Source organism: Scyliorhinus canicula, chromosome 19, assembly GCF_902713615.1.
Source record: "Scyliorhinus canicula chromosome 19, sScyCan1.1, whole genome shotgun sequence".
NCBI classification, from domain to species: domain Eukaryota; kingdom Metazoa; phylum Chordata; class Chondrichthyes; order Carcharhiniformes; family Scyliorhinidae; genus Scyliorhinus; species Scyliorhinus canicula.
This window is the reverse complement of record NC_052164.1, coordinates 3,838,589-3,859,003: the sequence shown is the minus strand read 5'-3', so window position 1 is coordinate 3,859,003 and position 20,415 is coordinate 3,838,589. Positions and strand designations below refer to the sequence as shown.

The 20,415-nt window shown below is 45.7% G+C and overlaps 1 protein-coding gene across 10 annotated transcripts in view; it reads left to right on the top strand.

The window, feature by feature from the left end:
• The window catches only part of LOC119954120 (coatomer subunit zeta-1-like), a 37,438-nt gene extending 18,178 nt beyond the window's left edge, over positions 1-19,260 (top strand). For 3 of the 10 annotated variants that reach the window (XR_005458172.1, XR_005458170.1, XM_038779029.1), the window contains 2 exons: positions 9,318-9,356; positions 18,861-19,260. Coding sequence is in view for 7 of the 10 variants with exons in the window: in XM_038779029.1 (XP_038634957.1) it covers positions 9,318-9,356; positions 18,861-18,908 (87 nt within the window). In the remaining 3 variants the exon portion in view is untranslated. Of the gene's footprint in view, positions 1-9,317; positions 9,357-10,575; positions 11,120-11,182; positions 11,216-18,860 lie in introns of those variants that run through there. The other 7 variants (XR_005458171.1, XM_038779026.1, XM_038779030.1 and 4 more) reach the window with 6 other exon arrangements.
• The last annotated feature ends 1,155 nt before the right edge of the window (positions 19,261-20,415 follow it).

Sequence of the window (20,415 nt, the reverse complement as noted above, 5' to 3'; positions counted from 1 at the left end):
CTGGTAGTATTTATGAAGCGGGGGGCTGCAGAAGGAATTGGACAGGCTAGGAGAGTGGACAAGAAGTGGCAGATGGAATACAATGTGGAAAAATGTGAGGGTATGGACTTTGGAAGGAGGAATGGAAGCATAAGCTATTTTCCAAATGGGGAAATGCTTAGGAAATCAGAAGCACAAAGGGTCTTGGGGAGTGCTTGTTCACGATTCTCAGGTTAACGTGCAAGTTCAGTCGGCAGTTCGGAAGGCAAATGCAATGTTAGCATTCATGTCAAGAGGGCTATAATACAAGACCAGGGATGTACTTCTGCAGCTGTATAAGGCTCTGGAAGACCTAATTTGGAGTATTGTGAGCAGTTTTGGGCCCCGTATCTAAGGAAGGATGTGCTGGCCTTGGAAAGGGTCCAGAGGAGGTTCACATGAATGATCCCTGGAATGAAGAACTTGTCATATGAGGAACGGTTGAGGACTCTGGGTCTGTACTCGTTGGAGTTTAGAAGGATGAGGGGGGATCTTATTGAAACTTACAGGATACTGAAAGGCCTGGATAGAGTGGACATGGAGAGGATGTTTCCACTTGTAGGAAAAACTCAAAGCAGAGAGCACAACCTCAGACTAAAGGGACGATCCTTTAAAACAGAGATGAGGAGGAATTTCTTCAGCCAGAGGGTGGTGAATCTGTGGAACTCTTTGCCGCAGAAGGCTGTGGAGGCCAAATCGCTGAGTGTCTTTAAGATAGAGAGAGACAGGTTCTTGATCAATAAGGGGATCAGGATTCTGGGGAAAAGGCAGGAGAATGGGGATGAGAAAAATATCAGCCATGATTGAATGGTGGAGCAGACTCGATGGGCCGACTGGCCTAATTCTGCTCCTGTGCCTTATGGTCCTATGGCTACGTCCTGGTGGAATCCTGACCTCTTCAGTAGGCGAAGGCAATCTGCTCACTGATGTACCCTGTTGGCTTTAGTGACTGGTGGGAGGGCTCTGCCTTTTTTTTGGGGGGGGGGGGGGGGGGGGGGGGGGGGGAGTCTCCAGGTTGGGTTGCGAGGGAAGGTGTGTCAGTGTGAGTAATTGGAGGGGGTGGGGCAGCTGTATAGTTACCGCTGTGTGAGACTAGGATTTTCCTGTTTGACATTTCCTGGATAACTAGAACATCAGAACCATCTGAAGCCTCTTGACTTGGAGTTGCAGACGTTTTCAGAGGAACCTGGGAAGCAGGAGGATTGCCTTTTGGGGGTTCATACCTGGCGGGTGTTATATTTGAGAGAAAATGAATGTATGGAGGTGCCGAGACTCTGGATTCTTGTAAAACACGCGGAGGTGTTTATTAAGGGTGTTGCTCAACACAATCCAAGATGGTGATCAGCCCAAAGCCCGCGCAAACACACTTGCTGACGTCACCGCACATAAACCAGGGGGAACGATTTCCCTGATCTGTAACTCTGGGCAATTCCCATGGAAACCTTGCTTTGGGACTTCTGAGAGGTCCCGTAGCTCATCTTTGGGGCACATAGGGGGCTGGTTTAGCACAGGGCTAAAGAGCTGGCTTTTAAAGCAGGCCAGCAGCACGGTTCAATTCCCGTACCAGCCTCCCCGAACCGGTGCCGGAATGTGGCGACTAGGGGCTTTTCACAGTAACTTCATTTGAAGCCTACTTGTGACAATAATCGATTTTCATTTCATTTTTTCATCTGGTCTCTGACTATCCATTACCCAAAAGACCTGAGCTGTAGTTTTCAAATTTTGGCTGATTATACTGATATGAAGCATCTGGGAAAGGTGATATATAAATGCAATGTGTTGTAACGGTGACATGAGTAAGCGTCTCGAAGCAGCGTAGCCGTAACGACTAAAATTCAAATGAACTTTCACCCTTATGTATCACACCTACTAGAGTGCAGTTGGATCCTGTGTCTGAGTGTGTGTGTGTGTTTGGGGGGGGGGGGGGGGGGGGGAGGAGGAAGGGAAGGTCAAGGGAATAAAGCAGCCCTGGAAGCAAAATAAAAACAGCAATTGCTGGAACTACCCAGCAGGTCAGTTAGTGATCAAGAGGAAAAACCAGGTCAGTGATTTAGGCAGAATATTTGTTCTGAGCTGGCTGTGTTTAGTAAATAACCAATCATTGCAGTGTCTGATGTATTTTATTTGACATCTCTGTCCTCCAATTCCTGCACCTTAACCAGCCCGGGCCCTACTTTACAGACCTCCTGACTCCTCTTGTCTCCCAGTGCTATTTTCAGCTATTTTAACACTTTTGCACATTCCAGAATTCCTAGCTATTTGTTTTTGAACATTATACCTGCAAGTTTATCTAATCCTCATCAGCATTGTTATTTCTGAGTTGCACAAATATCTAAGTTGGTAGAAGAGTGGGTGGCAAAAAAATCTTTCAAATGGGTAGGTAGAGAAATATGATTAATAAATGCCCTGTGCTGAAATAATTCAGGAGGAAACGGAGAGATCCTGGTCATATGACATTCACCATCTCTTAGCTATTTCCCAGCAGGAAGATTATTTATAACACCATCCACATTTTCAGGTTCCCCCGAATCATTCTCCAGCCAATGAGGTAATGTTGTGGTCACACTGGCAAAGCTGTATTGACGTATCCTGTTGCTTTCTGAAAGTGGCGGTGGGCTGTCTTGAACTTGCTTCATAGCCACTGCCACGCTGCATTCCCTGGCCTTATCCTGCTTCACACTGTAGCACTCTGAGAGTGAATGCTCCCTGGCTGACTCCCCCTGGCTAACCCAAGCCTTCCTTCTTGGCTGTAGTCCCAGTATCAGTCTAAGGTTGTGCAACAGCAAGACATTCTGTGCTGCCTTGGCTCTGGTAACATTATCTCTCATTCACACATGTCCCAGCAGGTCTCCAGACAGCTTTAAACCCCTTCCTAGGCCCCAAGATGCACCCATCTCCCACCCGCAGGCTCTGGGAAATAAATGTTCAGACATTCAAATTCAGTCATTCTTAAAGTAGCAGCGAAGGTATACAGGGAAAGTCCAGCACACGCAGAAAGGCTAAAATCTACATAAACACAGAATGTAGGGTCAGACAAGCTAGCGGTTGAAAATGAGAGAAAATCTGTACGGTGGGGAGGGAGGGGGGGGGGGGGGGGGGGGGGAGAAACTGACAGAACCAAGTAAAAAAATTAAAGTGGCACAGAAACACAACAAATCCCGCTGGAGGTTTATTTTTATATGTGAGCAATGGGAAGGAAACCTTTATTTATGCTATGTGTGGTTAGGATTTGGAATGCGTTGCCTCGTAGGGTGATGGAAGCAGATTTGATAGGAACTTTCAAAAGAGAATTTGGATTATACCTGGAGGAGAGAGAACTGCAGAGACATGGGGAGCAGGACTGACTGGGATGCCCTTTGAAAGAGCCGGATACACAATGGGTCCAATGGCCTCCTTTGCTGTGCGCTGTCATTATGATTCAATAATCTCTCCATTTCCCTTTTTCCTCTCATTGTTCAGACTCCGTCTGACAGGGGTTCGGGCCCTACTGTCAGTGTCCCATTAAAATGTTCATTCGGAGCTGTGCCTCGGGTTGATACAACTCTCATCTGAGTCAGAATATTGTGGGTTCAAGTAACGGCTCCGTAACTTGAGCACAGAGAAATCTAAGCTGGCACTCCAGTGCTGAGGGGGTGCTGCACTCCCGGAGGTGCTGTCCTTCCAATGGAAGACTAGACAAAGGCCATTCCTGCTGTTTAGAGTAGACTTAAAAGCCTTTGAAGAATGGCAGGGCAGTTACCCCATATTCCTTTTTTAAAAATAAATTTAGATTAGCCAATTATTTTTTCTAATTAAGGGGCAATTTAGCGTGGCCAATCCACCTACCCTGCACATCTTTGGGTTGTGGGGGCGAAACCCACGCAGACACGGGGAGAATGTGCAAACTCCATACAGACAGTGACCCAGGGCCGGGATCGAACCTGGGACCTCAGCGCCGTGAGGCGGTTGTGCTAACCACTAGGCCACCGTGCTGCCCTGTTACCCCATATTCCTGACCAATATTTATCCCTCAACACCGCGATACCTCTTCAAAAATTAAATGACTGTTTATTTCATTGCTATTTGTGGAGCTTTCTGTGCACAAATTGGTGTGTTTCCTGTCTTGCGTTCAGGGCCTGATGGAGTTTCTTTGGGGTTGGCTGCTACCCTACGAATGTTAACATAGACCATCATAAAGGCCATTCTTGTTTATTTACAGATCTATATATAAAAGTATGGGCGAGATCAAACGGCCACCACACTGCACCCGCAAAGCAGCTCGCCACGCACAATGCGGTCAATAGAAGCCGGGAGACCCCGTTTCCGGGATCTACCCAACTCGCAATGCCTTACGAGATCTAACGCAAGACTTTGCGACGTGGGATCACGTTTTGGCAAATCTGCATATTAAAGCGAGACACGTGGGGCGGGATTCTCCCCTACCCGGCTGGGCGGACGGTCCCGGCGCCGAGGAGTGGCGAGAACCACTCCGGCGTCAGGCCGCCCGGAAGGGGCGGAATCCTCCCAACCTTCAGGGCCTAGGCCGGCGCCGCGCCAACCGACGTGGAAGGGGCTTGGCGCTGTGCCAACTGGCGCTGACTGGCCTCCGCCGGCCGGTGCGAGTTGCGCATGCGCTGGAGCGCCAGCGCGTGCGGGCGTCATCCCAGCGCATGCACAGGGGGGTTCGTCACCGCACCGGCCATGGCGGAGATTGACAGCAGCCGGTGTGGAGGGAAAGAGTCCCGCCACGACACAGGCCTACCCGCGGATCGGTGGGCCCCGATCATGGGCCAGGCCACCGTGGGGCACTCCCCGGGGCCAGATCCCACCGCACCCTCCCGAGGACTCCGGAGGCTGCCCGCAGAGCCAGGTCCCGCCGGTAAGTACCAGGTCTAATTTACGCTGGCGGGACCGGCCTAAAACGGGCGGCCGCTCGGCCCATCGCGGGCCGGAGAATCGCCGGGGGGCGGGCGCTGCCAGATTCCCGCCAAAACCCCGGCGTCGGAGAATTCGGCAGCCGGCGGGGGCAAGATTCACGCCCCCCCCCCTCGCCGATTCTCCGGGCCGGTGGGGGGTCGGAGAATCCCACCCCTAGTTTCACTTTAATGTGAGGTACCCGAGACATTGGGATCAGTCCCCTTCACCTCGGGTGAGCGCCGTTCATACTGGTCTCCACAAACGGCACTCGTGGTGGTCTCCCAGGGAATCGGAGGACCCCAGGTGTATATCCCTTGGGCCGGCACACTGGCAGTGCCACCATAGTGCATTTGGGCTGGGGGGGGGTTCGGGGTTTCAGAGATCGGGACGTCATTTTAAAATGATGTCCCGATCTCTCACTATACTGAGTTTCAGCGAGCGGAGCTCCTCACAGAATGAAACGGGGCTATGTACAGTCTCGGCTGCGCATTCCCCGCTGGGGCCACCTTAACTCGGGTGAAGTTTTATAGCCGTGTGTTTCCTGGCGCTGTGAGCAACAGGAAACGTGGCTAAACATTCTTGCCAAGGGACTTTGTTCCCATTTAGTTAAATCTAACCCTACATCTCTGTACTCAATACGAGGTTGTACTTCTGCTTCCCACCAGATATCAGTCTCTTAGTCATGTGACACTGAATCATAGTTACAGCAGCAGTTACATCAGTATCAGGTGCTCTTGATGTTAACCCTTCTCTCTACATCTCGCCCCAAGTCTTTATAAAAATTATGTATGTCCTCCTCCTCTCAGACTTCATAGGGATCGTATCCATGGTGCGTTGATCAATCTCCCTGATCTGGTCCTGATTTTGTTTCAAGGTTGAGGATGCACTGCGCACTCTCTCATTGTTCAATATGAGTGCCTTCCACCTGCGTGGTTGTAAAGTTTCTACATGTTTCTGGTTCCGAGGTTCCATTGGTTTTCGCCCCGATGATTTTCTGTGGGTCAGACGTAATTCCTGAAACTTGCACAATATGGCCGAAGAATTTTATCATAGGCTTTGTAGATTGTCGTTTAATGTAAAGCCTATTTCCTCAAGGACTGTTTGTACACAGTGGCCATGTTCTTCCTTGAACCATGGAAGAGAATGTGGTCCACATGGCAGATTACTGTTTCTAGATCTGAGACCTTGTTATTTGGAATGTCTGAGATGTAGAATGTTCCCAATGATAACGTGCTCCAATAATAACAACCAAATGGGGTGATAAATAGTTAGCAATCTGAATTCTTTGTCCAGAGAAAACTGCCATTTTGTGTCGAGGGTGCATTTTGCTTATTTGACGAGACTTTCATCCACTGATGTCATCAGGTACATCTCACATTCTCAGGCGTTAAACACAGACATATTCAAATTGAACCATTAAAGTTTGGTACTGTGACCATTTCAGAACACCACTGAATGGTTACTGGAGAGCTGACCCTTTCATAAAATATGTGTTCAATCTCGCTCTTGACTTTGAGTGGGTGAAGACCCTTCCTCACTGTGGAGAACCATTTGGGCTTAGCATCTGCCCATGGGATTTCATGATATTCTGTTTTCATCTTTCCTAAGCCTGAAAATAGGGATGGAAATTAATTCCTGAATATCTCACTGGACTGCTCATTGGCAATTTCAACAACCGTGCGAGCGAGCCTCAGCTGCAACATAGAGGGGTTCCACAATTTCTTTATCCATGTATCTCAATCTTGCCAAATGTTGGTCTATTATTTTCAGTGTAGTCCCTCCTGGACCTTGCAATTGGATGGGGTGGAGCTGTAATGTGGCCTTTTTAAGCTATTTTACTGAATCGGATAATACTCAAACACCTGCCCCAACTACCTTGAATTCTGTGGGGTGATCATTGACGTCTAACTTAATTCCCCAATAATTATCTTCTGTTTAACTAGCTTCTCTTTAAGGATATTTGGGGGGTTTTCTGTGGCTCATGCACATATTTTAATTTTATTGACAACTCAAGAATACAAAAGAATCAGCAACATGATGAAAACAGTAACGAAAATCGGTAATATGCTAAAAGCATTTATCTGTGGCTCTTCCACTTCTTGGATTTTACTTAGTTTCATTGTTACCTCGTTTCATTGTTATCTCTTTCTTCCAATGAGCTATAGGAGCTTTCGATCTGCAGATTATTAAAATGCCCTAACTTTCTACAGTTACGGCTCGGCTCCCCTTGCCGTGAATTCTTCCCAGTTGTACAGGATTTTCCTCCTAACCCCGAGAGCATCTTGTGGGGTTTTGCTTGACTTGAGTTTTTTCTTTTTGTCGGGCATATTGAATGACTTTACTCTTTTCTCTCCAAGGGACACCACTTTCTGCATGAACACTGCTCTGTTTAGCTTCCTGAGCCCTGTGTCCTGCTATTTGTACAGCTTTGGAGAGTTAAATCTTCCCTTGTTTGATTCCCTCATCTGATTTAGCGGTCTCTCAGTCTTCTCTTTTTTGAGTTTTTCGGGGTCTTTACACTCTGCTGCCACCACGTTTTGCATAGTGCTCTTGAAAAATTGACAGAAAACATCAGACTTTGAGGTCTAGATGTGTTTTTTAAAAAATATTTCACGGGATGCAGACATTACCGGCTACACGAGCATTTATTACCCATCCCCTAACTGTCCTCACAAAGGTGGTGGTGAACTGCCGCCTTCAAACGCTGCATTCCCGTGGTGTAGGTACACCCGCAGTGCTGTTAGGGAGGGAGTTCCCGAATGTTGACTCAGTGACAGTGATATATTTAAAGGATGGTGAGAGGCTTGGAGTGTTAAATGTACTAGATGCTGTGGTATGAAGAGGCAAGAGTTCAGCTCCTTTTCCACCAACACACCTTTAATGGTTCAAACTCACTCTGCACAGAACTCTACAGATCATCACAAGCTTCAGAGTCCACCTGAAGCCCCTTTACATATCAGTGTCAATCATTGAACACTTAACATAAATGAGACAATCATTGAACACTTAACATAAATGAGACAACTAATTGCAATGTCTCTTAACCCATTACTTAACATGGAGGTGAACCACCAAATGGTGGTGTTTCCAGGCATCTGCTGCCCTTTTCCTTCTAGATGCCAGCGATTGTAGGCTTGCAAGTTGCCATCTAAGGAGCCTTAGTGAGTTCCTTGTACACGGTACACATGGCTGCTACTGTGGTTGGTGGTGGAGGGAATGAATATTTTTGGATGGGCCAATCAAATGGGCTGCTTGTTCTTGGATGATGTCAAGCTTCTTGAGTGTGGTTAGAGTTGCACTCATCAGGCACATGGAGAATATTCCATCACAATTTTTGCTGTGCCTTGTAGATGTGGACAGGCTTTGGGGAGTCAGGACATGAGTTACCCAGCGCTGGGGTTTGAGCCTCTGACCTGCTCTGGTCTTCAGCCATTCCTTGCTATCATGTGGAGTAAATCAAATTGGCTGATCTGGTTGAAGATTGTAGTAAATTCTTTGGCCTTACCTTTTGCACTGATGTGCTGGGCTCTCCTTCATTAAGGATGGGGATATTTGTGGAGCCTCCTCCTCCAGTGAGTTGTTTAACTGTCCACCACCATTCACAGCTGGATGTGGCAGGGCTGCAGAACTTAGATCTGATCCTTTAGTTGTGGAATTGCTTAGCTCTGTCCATCACTTGCTGCTTCTGCTGTTTGGCTCACAAGTAGTAAGTTCAGCACGTTGACACCTCAGTTTTAGGTATGTTTTAGTGCTGTTCTTGGCATCTCTCCTGCACTTTTCTCTCCCGAACTATTTGCCTTACCCTAAGAATGGTACCATAGATTGTTATTATGATACCCATTTGGGTTTATTTATAAATCTATATCGATCTCGGTATTCTACACGAGATTCTGCTACTGCTTCCAACCAGATCTGCCTCTTTGCCATGTTGTGGAGATGCTGGACTGGGGTGGGCACAGTAAGACATCCCACAGCACCGGGTTAAAGCTCCAAAAGTTTCTGATTTCAAATAAACCCGTTGGACTTTAACCTGGTGGTGTGAGACTTCTTACTCTTAGCCATGTGACATTGCATCATAGTTATATCAGCAGTTACAGTCTCAGGTGATCTTGGTGTTGACCCGATTTCCTATATTTGCAACAGTGATCATATTCCAAAAATATTTAATTGGTTTTCCAGCATTTTGGCACGCCCTGAGCTCATGAAAGGTGCTCATGAAATGTTGCAGCCTCTTGCATTTAATTCCTCCTGATTCCCACTGAACCTTTGCCATTGTCCCTCCTCCAATTTCTACCCAATTTTGAAAGGTGCAAAATGACCATCCCTGTGTTACGTTTGACATTGAAGTTTTAATGATTGGCCAGGCTTGAGTCTTATTGAACCTCTGTACTCTATCCCTCCAGGTTGACGATACTCCTTTAACAGAGCAAAGTATGGCACAGGTAAGACACTGACGTGATGACACTCATTTACACACATCATCATTCAGATTGTTGCAACACTCCAATCCCCATCTCCTCTGCTTCATCACCGACCCTCAGATAATCGAGCAACATTAATTGAAAGATCAGGAATTGACCCTCAATCCGGGGGGCTGATGTGAGAAAGGGACAAGGGTATCCTCTGGGGTAGGCGGGTTGGGGAGGGCGGTAGCAACAGACTTGAATTTCAAGAGCTGATGACTGATTGGAGAAATGAACAATTTCTGCTGTTCCTTCACTGGGAATTTCCTGTGAATCTTCTGCCAAGTTATGGGGGACAATCCAGGGAAATCTCTGGAAATTCCAGCTGTTGGGATTGAATGTTGGGAGACACCGGGAAAATTTGTGAGGAAGTGAGAACTTTGATGAAGGAATCACTGGGCACGCGGAAGGTGGCAGTAGATGGTCCGTAATTTAAAAAGTGGACAAAGCAGAAACAAACCACAGTTTCATTAACCTCAATCAAATCCATGCAAAATAAAACAACTTGATTATCAGGATTAAATTTGAGGATTATCTGCCCAACATTACCCAGTTACCAGCAGTCAGCACCCATTCAGAAACTTTGTGAAGACTTTGCAGAAATTACGACCCAAGTGGGAAATGACTTGAAGGTCACAGGTTAAATTGACAGGAGCGAGCAGGGGAGGCCATTCAGTTTCTTAAACCTGTTCCTTGCTGATGTGTACCTCACTCCAATTAATGGCCCTGGTTAGCCTTCAAGCCCAGTTTTAACATTTTCAATTGACCTCCGGCCTGATCTGGGAAGTGGATCACAGATTTCATCCGCCTTTGTGGAAAGACGCACTTCCTGACATCACCCCCGAATCACCTGGTTCAAACATTTTGCCAAAGCCCCTTATTCTAACTTTCCCGTGGGAGGAAATAGTTTCTCCCTATCTACCCTTGTAATGATAGAATGTTTTATCTTTGTGAAATCTGTTCATCCCATGGTGCATGGTGCACAGTGAATGCACAGTCTCTGTTTTCTCAGTGTCTGTCTCTCTTGCATCTTTGTTTGAAATGATCTGTGTTTTAAACGCTAAGAGCTTTTCATCTGTAACCTTTGTTGCTTATGCACCATCGCTCTGCTTTCTGTTGAAGGGTCTTGGTGAGTTTGTGTGTGAGTCCATGTTAGGTCAGCAATAAGCCTGGCTCAAAATTGATTTCCCTCCCTCAGCTGACACTCTCACTGTCTGGACTCGCACATCGAGGTTGCTCCTTTAACCATGGAACCAGCATCATGAGAAAATCTTCAGCGGAGGAGAGGGGCAGGAATGTTTTAGGAACAGATGTTAAAGTATTGACGCTCAGGAGAATAAATGATAGCAGGAAATATTGACCACATGCTGTGATATTACTTTTGTTCATTTCTGAGAGGGGGGGTTATTGAAACAAGAGGAGACCATTCCCCTCGTGTCTGATCGGCCACTCAATCAGCATATGATTTATTTGTATCTCGAGTCCATAACCTGCCTTGCTCAGTATCCTTTTGAGGACCTTACCCCATAAACATCTATCGCTCTGTCTCAAAAGATCTAATTGATCCCCAGAACACGCAGCTTTTTGGGGAGAGAGATCCAGATTTCTATCACCCCGTGAGAGAAAGTGCCTCCTGATTTGGATTTCCCTCGAGGAGAAGAATACTGTCTCTCACCATCCCTCAATATATTAAACACAAGGATTACAAGCCCAGGTAACTCTGTTCCTCCGTACTGCTGGGTGAATGTGTGTGTGGAGAATGTGACTGCGAGTTCTAATCAAGTGTCTCCATCTTGCCTGTGTAGCAAATCTCCAGGAGGCTGGGAGTCACTAACAATGTAAGTCCCCCTGCCATCTATGTCTGCATTATATAAAGCACAGAGCCCTTCAGTCTAACATTCCATGTTGGTGTTTGTTCCTCCCCAGCCTCTTCCCTCCTACTTCCTATCCCTCTGTCCTTTCTCCCATTCTCCTTCACATTATCCAGCTACCCTGCAGCTGCATCTGTGCTGTTCACATCCACTACTCCATGTGGTAGCACATTCTCACCTCTCTCTGGGCAAGGACGTTTCTCCTCAATTCACCGTTGGAGTTAGTCATGAGTAACTGATTTTGATGGCCCTTGGGATGTTGGGAACATGTAAAAGCATTTTCCCCATCTCTATATTATCAAAGGATTAGGTTTGACTGAGTGGCACCACAAGGAGCTAGGGCCGAGGTGGGGTGTGTTCAGGCACTTGCACTGCCTCACCCAAGAGGCTGCATGATGTAGAAAATGAACTGGTTCGTTTTACACTGTGGATACCTCAGCATGATTATGTGATCAGATCAACCTTTTAAATATAATACTCAGGTCTGTCACTGTGTAACATTGGTACAGTACTGGGGTCTGTCACTATAACATTGGTACAGTACTGGGGTCTGTCACTGTATAGCATTGATACAGTACTGGGGGTCTGTCACTGTATAACATTGATACAGTACTGGGGGTCTGTCACTGTATAATATTGGTACAGTACTGGGGTCTATCACTGTATAACATTGGTACAGTACTGGGGGTCTGTCACTGTATAACATTGGTACAGTACTTGGGTCTGTCACTGTCTAACATTGGTACAGTACTGGGGTCTGTCACTGTGACATTGGTACAGTACTGGGGGTCTGTCACTGTATAACATTGATACCGTACTGGGGGTCTGTCACTATAACATTGGTACAGTACTGGGGTCTGTCACTGTATAACATTGGTACAGTACTGGGGTCTGTCACTATAACATTGGTACAGTACTGGGGTCTGTCACTGTATAACATTGATACAGTACTGAGGTCTGTCACTGTATAACATTGGTACAGTACTGGGGTCTGTCACTGTATAACATTGGTACAGTACTGGGGTCTGTCACTGTATAACATTGGTACAGTACTGGGGTCTGTCACTGTATAACATTGGTACAGTACTGGGGTCTGTCACTGTATAACATTGGTACAGTACTGGGGTCTGTCACTGTATAACATTGGTACAGTACTGGGGTCTGTCACTGTATAACATTGGTACAGTACTGGGGGTCTGTCACTGTATAACATTGGTACAGTACTGGGGTCTGTCACTATAACATTGGTACAGTACTGGGGTCTGTCACTGTATAACATTGATACAGTACTGGGGGTCTGTCACTGTATAATATTGGTACAGTACTGGGGTCTGTCACTGTATAACATTGGTACAGTACTGGGGGTCTGTCACTGTATAACATTGGTACAGTACTTGGGTCTGTCACTGTCTAACATTGGTACAGTACTGGGGTCTGTCACTGTGACATTGGTACAGTACTGGGGGTCTGTCACTGTATAACATTGATACCGTACTGGGGGTCTGTCACTATAACATTGGTACAGTACTGGGGTCTGTCACTGTATAACATTGGTACAGTACTGGGGTCTGTCACTGTATAACATTGGTACAGTACTGAGGTCTGTCACTGTATAACATTAGTACAGTACTGGGGGTCTGTCACTGTATAACATTGGTACAGTACTGGGGTCTGTCACTGTGTAACATTGGTACAGTACTGGGGTCTGTCACTGTGTAACATTGGTACAGTACTGGGGTCTGTCACTGTATAACATTGGTACAGTACTGAGGTCTGTCACTGTATAACATTAGTACAGTACTGGGGGTCTGTCACTGTATAACATTGGTACAGTACTGGGGTCTGTCACTGTGTAACATTGGTACAGTACTGGGGTCTGTCACTGTGTAACATTGGTACACTACTGGGGGTCTGTCACTGTATAACATTGGTACAGTACTGGGGTCTGTCACTGTATAACATTGGTACAGTACTGGGGTCTGTCACTGTATAACATTGGTACAGTACTGGGTCTGTCACTGTATAACATTGGTACAGTACTGGGGTCTGTCACTGTATAACATTGGTACAGTACTGAAGTCTGTCACTGTATAACATTAGTACAGTACTGGGGGTCTGTCACTGTATAACATTGGTACAGTACTGGGGTCTGTCACTGTATAACATTGATACAGTACTGGGGTCTGTCACTGTGTAACATTAGTACAGTACTGGGGGTCTGTCACTGTATAACATTGGTACAGTACTGGGGTCTGTCACTGTGTAACATTGGTACACTACTGGGGGTCTGTCACTGTATAACATTGGTACAGTACTGGGGTCTGTCACTGTATAACATTGGTACAGTACTGGGGTCTGTCACTGTGTAACATTGATACAGTATTGGGGTCTGTCACTGTGTAACATTGATACAGTACTGGGGGTCTGTCACTGTATAACATTGATACAGTACTGGGGTCTGTCACTGTGTAACATTGATACAGTATTGGGGTCTGTCACTGTGTAACATTGATACAGTACTGGGGTCTGTCACTGTGTAACATTGGTACAGTACTGGGGTCTGTCACTGTGTAACATTGATACAGTACTGGGGGTCTGTCACTGTATAACATTGATACAGTACTGGGGGTCTGTCACTGTCTAACATTGGTACAGTACGGGGGGTCTGTCACTGTATAACATTGGTACAGTACTGGAGTCTGTCACTGTATAACATTGATACAGTACTGGGGGTCTGTCACTATAACATTGGTACAGTACTGGGCGTCTGTCACTGAATAACATTGGTACAGTACTGGGGTCTGTCACTGTATAACATTGATACAGAACTGGGGTCTGTCACTGTATAACATTGGTACAGTACTGGGGTCTGTCACTGTATAACATTGGTACAGTACTGGGGTCTGTCACTGTATAACATTGATACAGTACTGGGGTCTGACACTATAACATTGGTACAGTATTGGGGTCTGTCACTATAACATTGGTACAGTACTGGGGTCTGTCACTGTATAACATTGGTACAGTACTGGGGTCTGTCACTGTATAACATTGGTACAGTACTGGAGTCTGTCACTGTATAACATTGATACAGTACTGGGGTCTGTCACTGTATAACATTGATACAGTACTGGGGTCTGTCACTGTATAACATTGATACAGTATTGGGGTCTGTCACTGTATAACATTGGTACAGTACTTGGGGTATGTCACTGTATAACATTGATACAGTACTGGGGTCTGTCACTGTATAACATTGGTACAGTACTGGGGTCTGTCACTGTATAACATTGATACAGTACTGGGGTCTGTCACTGTATAACATTGGTACAGTACTGGGGGTCTGTCACTGTATAACATTGATACAGTACTGGGGTCTGTCACTATAACATTGGTACAGTACTGGGGGTCTGTCACTGTATAACATTGATACAGTACTGGGGTCTGTCACTGTATAACATTGATACAGTACTGGGGTCTGTCACTGTATAACATTGGTACAGTACTGGGGGTCTGTCACTGTATAACATTGATACAGTACTGGGGTCTGTCACTGTATAACATTGGTACAGTACTGGGGGTCTGTCACTGTATAACATTGGTACAGTACTGGGGGTCTGTCACTGTATAACATTGGTACAGTACTGGGGGTCTGTCACTGTATAACATTGGTACAGTACTGGGGTCTGTCACTATAGAGCATTGGTACAGTACTGGGGTCTGTCACTGTATAACATTGATACAGTACTGGGGTCTGTCACTGTATAACATTGATATAGTACTGGGGTCTGTCACTGTATAACATTGGTACTGTATAACTGATACAGTACTGGGGTCTGTCACTGTATAACATTGATACAGTACTGGAGGTCTGTCACTGTATAACATTGATACAGTACTGGGGTCTCACTGTATAACTGATACAGTACTGGGGTCTCACTGTATAACTGATACAGTACTGGGGTCTCACTGTATAACATTGATACAGTACTGGGGTCTCACTGTATAACTGATACAGTACTGGGGTCTGTCACTGTATAACATTGATACAGTACTGGGGTCTGTCACTGTATAACATTGGTACAGTACTGGGGTCTGTCACTGTATAACATTGGTACAGTACTGGGTCTGTCACTGTATAACATTGATACAGTACTGGGGTCTCACTGTATAACTGATACAGTACTGGGGTCTGTCACTATAGAGCATTGGTACAGTACTGGGGTCTGTCACTGTATAACATTGATACAGTACTGGGGTCTGTCACTGTATAACATTGATACAGTACTGGGGTCTCACTGTATAACTGATACAGTACTGGGGTCTGTCACTGTATAACATTGATACAGTACTGGGTGTCTGTCACTGTATAACATTGATACAGTACTGGGGTCTGTCACTGTATAACATTGGTACAGTACTGGGGTCTGTCACTGTATAACATTGATACAGTATTGGGGTCTGTCACTGTATAACATTGGTACAGTACTTGGGGTCTGTCACTGTATAACATTGATACAGTACTGGGGTCTGTCACTGTATAACATTGGTACAGTACTTGGGGTCTGTCACTGTATAACATTGGTACAGTACTGGGGTCTGTCACTGTATAACATTGGTACAGTAGTGGGGTCTGTCACTGTATAACATTGGTACAGTACTGGGGTCTGTCACTGTATAACATTGGTACAGTACTGGGGGTCTGTCACTGTATAACATTGGTACAGTACTGGGGTCTGTCACTGTATAACATTGATACAGTACTGGGGTCTGTCACTGTATAACATTGGTACAGTACTTGGGGTCTGTCACTGTATAACATTGGTACAGTACTGGGGTCTGTCACTGTGTAACATTGATACAGTATTGGGGTCTGTCACTGTATAACATTGGTACAGTACTGGGGTCTGTCACTGTATAACATTGATACAGTACTGGGGTCTGACACTATAACATTGGTACAGTATTGGGGTCTGTCACTATAACATTGGTACAGTACTGGGGTCTGTCACTGTATAACATTGGTACAGTACTGGGGTCTGTCACTGTATAACATTGGTACAGTACTGGAGTCTGTCACTGTATAACATTGATACAGTACTGGGGTCTGTCACTGTATAACATTGATACAGTACTGGGGTCTGTCACTGTATAACATTGATACAGTATTGGGGTCTGTCACTGTATAACATTGGTACAGTACTTGGGGTATGTCACTGTATAACATTGATACAGTACTGGGGTCTGTCACTGTATAACATTGGTACAGTACTGGGGTCTGTCACTGTATAACATTGATACAGTACTGGGGTCTGTCACTGTATAACATTGGTACAGTACTGGGGGTCTGTCACTGTATAACATTGATACAGTACTGGGGTCTGTCACTATAACATTGGTACAGTACTGGGGGTCTGTCACTGTATAACATTGATACAGTACTGGGGTCTGTCACTGTATAACATTGATACAGTACTGGGGTCTGTCACTGTATAACATTGGTACAGTACTGGGGGTCTGTCACTGTATAACATTGATACAGTACTGGGGTCTGTCACTGTATAACATTGGTACAGTACTGGGGGTCTGTCACTGTATAACATTGGTACAGTACTGGGGGTCTGTCACTGTATAACATTGGTACAGTACTGGGGGTCTGTCACTGTATAACATTGGTACAGTACTGGGGTCTGTCACTATAGAGCATTGGTACAGTACTGGGGTCTGTCACTGTATAACATTGATACAGTACTGGGGTCTGTCACTGTATAACATTGATATAGTACTGGGGTCTGTCACTGTATAACATTGGTACTGTATAACTGATACAGTACTGGGGTCTGTCACTGTATAACATTGATACAGTACTGGAGGTCTGTCACTGTATAACATTGATACAGTACTGGGGTCTCACTGTATAACTGATACAGTACTGGGGTCTCACTGTATAACTGATACAGTACTGGGGTCTCACTGTATAACATTGATACAGTACTGGGGTCTCACTGTATAACTGATACAGTACTGGGGTCTGTCACTGTATAACATTGATACAGTACTGGGGTCTGTCACTGTATAACATTGGTACAGTACTGGGGTCTGTCACTGTATAACATTGGTACAGTACTGGGTCTGTCACTGTATAACATTGATACAGTACTGGGGTCTCACTGTATAACTGATACAGTACTGGGGTCTGTCACTATAGAGCATTGGTACAGTACTGGGGTCTGTCACTGTATAACATTGATACAGTACTGGGGTCTGTCACTGTATAACATTGATACAGTACTGGGGTCTCACTGTATAACTGATACAGTACTGGGGTCTGTCACTGTATAACATTGATACAGTACTGGGTGTCTGTCACTGTATAACATTGATACAGTACTGGGGTCTGTCACTGTATAACATTGGTACAGTACTGGGGTCTGTCACTGTATAACATTGATACAGTATTGGGGTCTGTCACTGTATAACATTGGTACAGTACTTGGGGTCTGTCACTGTATAACATTGATACAGTACTGGGGTCTGTCACTGTATAACATTGGTACAGTACTTGGGGTCTGTCACTGTATAACATTGGTACAGTACTGGGGTCTGTCACTGTATAACATTGGTACAGTAGTGGGGTCTGTCACTGTATAACATTGGTACAGTACTGGGGTCTGTCACTGTATAACATTGGTACAGTACTGGGGGTCTGTCACTGTATAACATTGGTACAGTACTGGGGTCTGTCACTGTATAACATTGATACAGTACTGGGGTCTGTCACTGTATAACATTGGTACAGTACTTGGGGTCTGTCACTGTATAACATTGGTACAGTACTGGGGTCTGTCACTGTGTAACATTGATACAGTATTGGGGTCTGTCACTGTATAACATTGGTACTGTACAGGGGTCTGTCACTGTATAACATTGGTACAGTACTGGGGTCTGTCACTGTATAACATTGGTACAGTACTGGGGTCTGTCACTGTATAACATTGGTACAGTACTGGGGGTCTGTCACTGTATAACATTGATACAGTACTGGGGTCTGTCACTGTATAACATTGGTACAGTACTGGGGTCTGTCACTGTGTAACATTGGTACAGTACTTGGGGTCTGTCACTGTATAACATTGGTACAGTACTGGGGTCTGTCACTGTCTCACGGTACAGTACTGGGGTCTGTCACTGTAACATTGATACAGTACTGGGGTCTGTCACTGTCTCACGGTACAGTACTGGGGTCTGTCACTGTCTCACGGTACAGTACTGGGGTCTGTCACTGGGAGACTGCAATGTTCAAGGGGAATGATTGAGATCATTAACATTGCCGTAGTCTCAAATGTGTGATGTCTCTTGAGTTTTGGTGTATTCTTAGTATTTATTTTCTGGTAAATAAACCCAGGGTTGATGACGTACTTTCATGTTCCTGTCCCCGTCACCATTACTCACGTACTCTGCCAAGGTGCTAAAGAGGGAGCACCGGACACAGACTAGAGGGATATGAGTGGAGTGACAGGCAGCGAGTGGGGGTTAAGGAGGGTGACAGAAATTCAGTTGAAAAGAGGATGAATATATGAATAACCGCCTGCTTTTTGTTTTCCTTTTATAGGTCCTACAGTCAGCAAAGGATCAGATCAAATGGTCGCTGTTAAAATAAAACCAGAATCTTGCCTTTTTCCCTGTCTGCCCTTCCCCCTCATGTCAAAGGCCATGAGACAAACCCAGATCTCTACTGTGACACGAAGATTTTGCAAATGCATTCGAGGAAAGCAGTCAGATCCGTCCAGATCTCGGCCACCCACTCATCATGCTGAATGCCTCTGTCAGTTTTCTTATGCAGGAGCCCCTTCTGAGAAAAGAAAGAACTTGCATTTCGGTAGCACCTTTCACAACCTCAGGATGTCCCAGTGAAGTGCTTTTTTGAAGTGCAGCCACTATTGTAATGAGGAAGTGCGGCAGCCTATTTGGGCACAGTAAGATCCCACAATGTGATAAATGACTAGATCATCTGTTGTGGGCTGAGTATTTTTTTTGTGTGAGGTTGGGGAACGCAGTTGATAATTACAGCCTGTTATACAGTTTGCAGCTCTGGTTTGGCAGTCCCCCTTCGCCCATCACTTTTGAGATCTCTCGGTCTCTGACCCATGAGCTTGTGGACACCTCACCTCCAGCGTCTGCCGAGCTGTCTCTGTAATCCTGGGGTAGACCGAGCAGCTGATCCCTATTCCCAATAATCTGAGCACAGATTCTGAACTGGATGAAGATTTGATAGGGTAGATGTAGAGATCTTTTCACTTATGGGAAGACCAGAACTACGAGTATAAATACAAAATAGTCATTCGACCCAGTGGGGAATTCCGGAGAAACGTCTTTACTCAGCGTGATGAGTGGGGCTCATTACCACAGGGAGTATTTGAGGTAAATAACGTAGATGCATTTAAGGGGGGGGGAAAGGAAAACACATTTGGGAGAAAGGAATAGAAGCAATCCTGTTGGGATGAGGTGCAGTAGAGTGGGAGGAGTTTCATGCAGAGCAGTAACACTTGTCATGGACCAATTGGGCGGAATGGCCAGTTTACATGCTGCACAATTACATTTGTGAACCTCTATCACCCACCCCCAAAACTACCTGTCGCCATAAACAATGTGAATTCAAGGTAGATAGTGCCCCACCACTGACTGCTGAAGCAGGTACAGGAAGTGTTTGAGATTACCATGGGGTAATGGGTGGGAGCAGGGAAATTCTCAACAGGTCCCAAGTTATGAAGATGCTCCTCCAGGTTCAGTGTAATTGAACCCGGGCGTTTAACACAACACGTGTTCAGGACCCGGGGGGGTCTGACATGAATTATGGCCTAAATCTCAAATGGAGGAATTGGACAAAGGTTTGGAAAGGAACAGTTTGTGGAGCTGTGCGAAAAGCACAGGGGCAGAGGGCCCAAGTGGATAGGCTGTACCAAAGAGAAATGGTGGGGGTGATTGGCCACAGTTGTGCTGTGAGATTCTGTCATCCCCTGCCGCAGAACCTGCCTTGTGTAAAATCGCACCAGTGACCTTTCCACTCTGTAGTCAGATTTACACATTAGTCCCAGAATCTGCAGGACCCAATTCTGAATCTCCCAGACACTGCTGTGAAAAAATACCTCGGAAGAAATATCATGAAG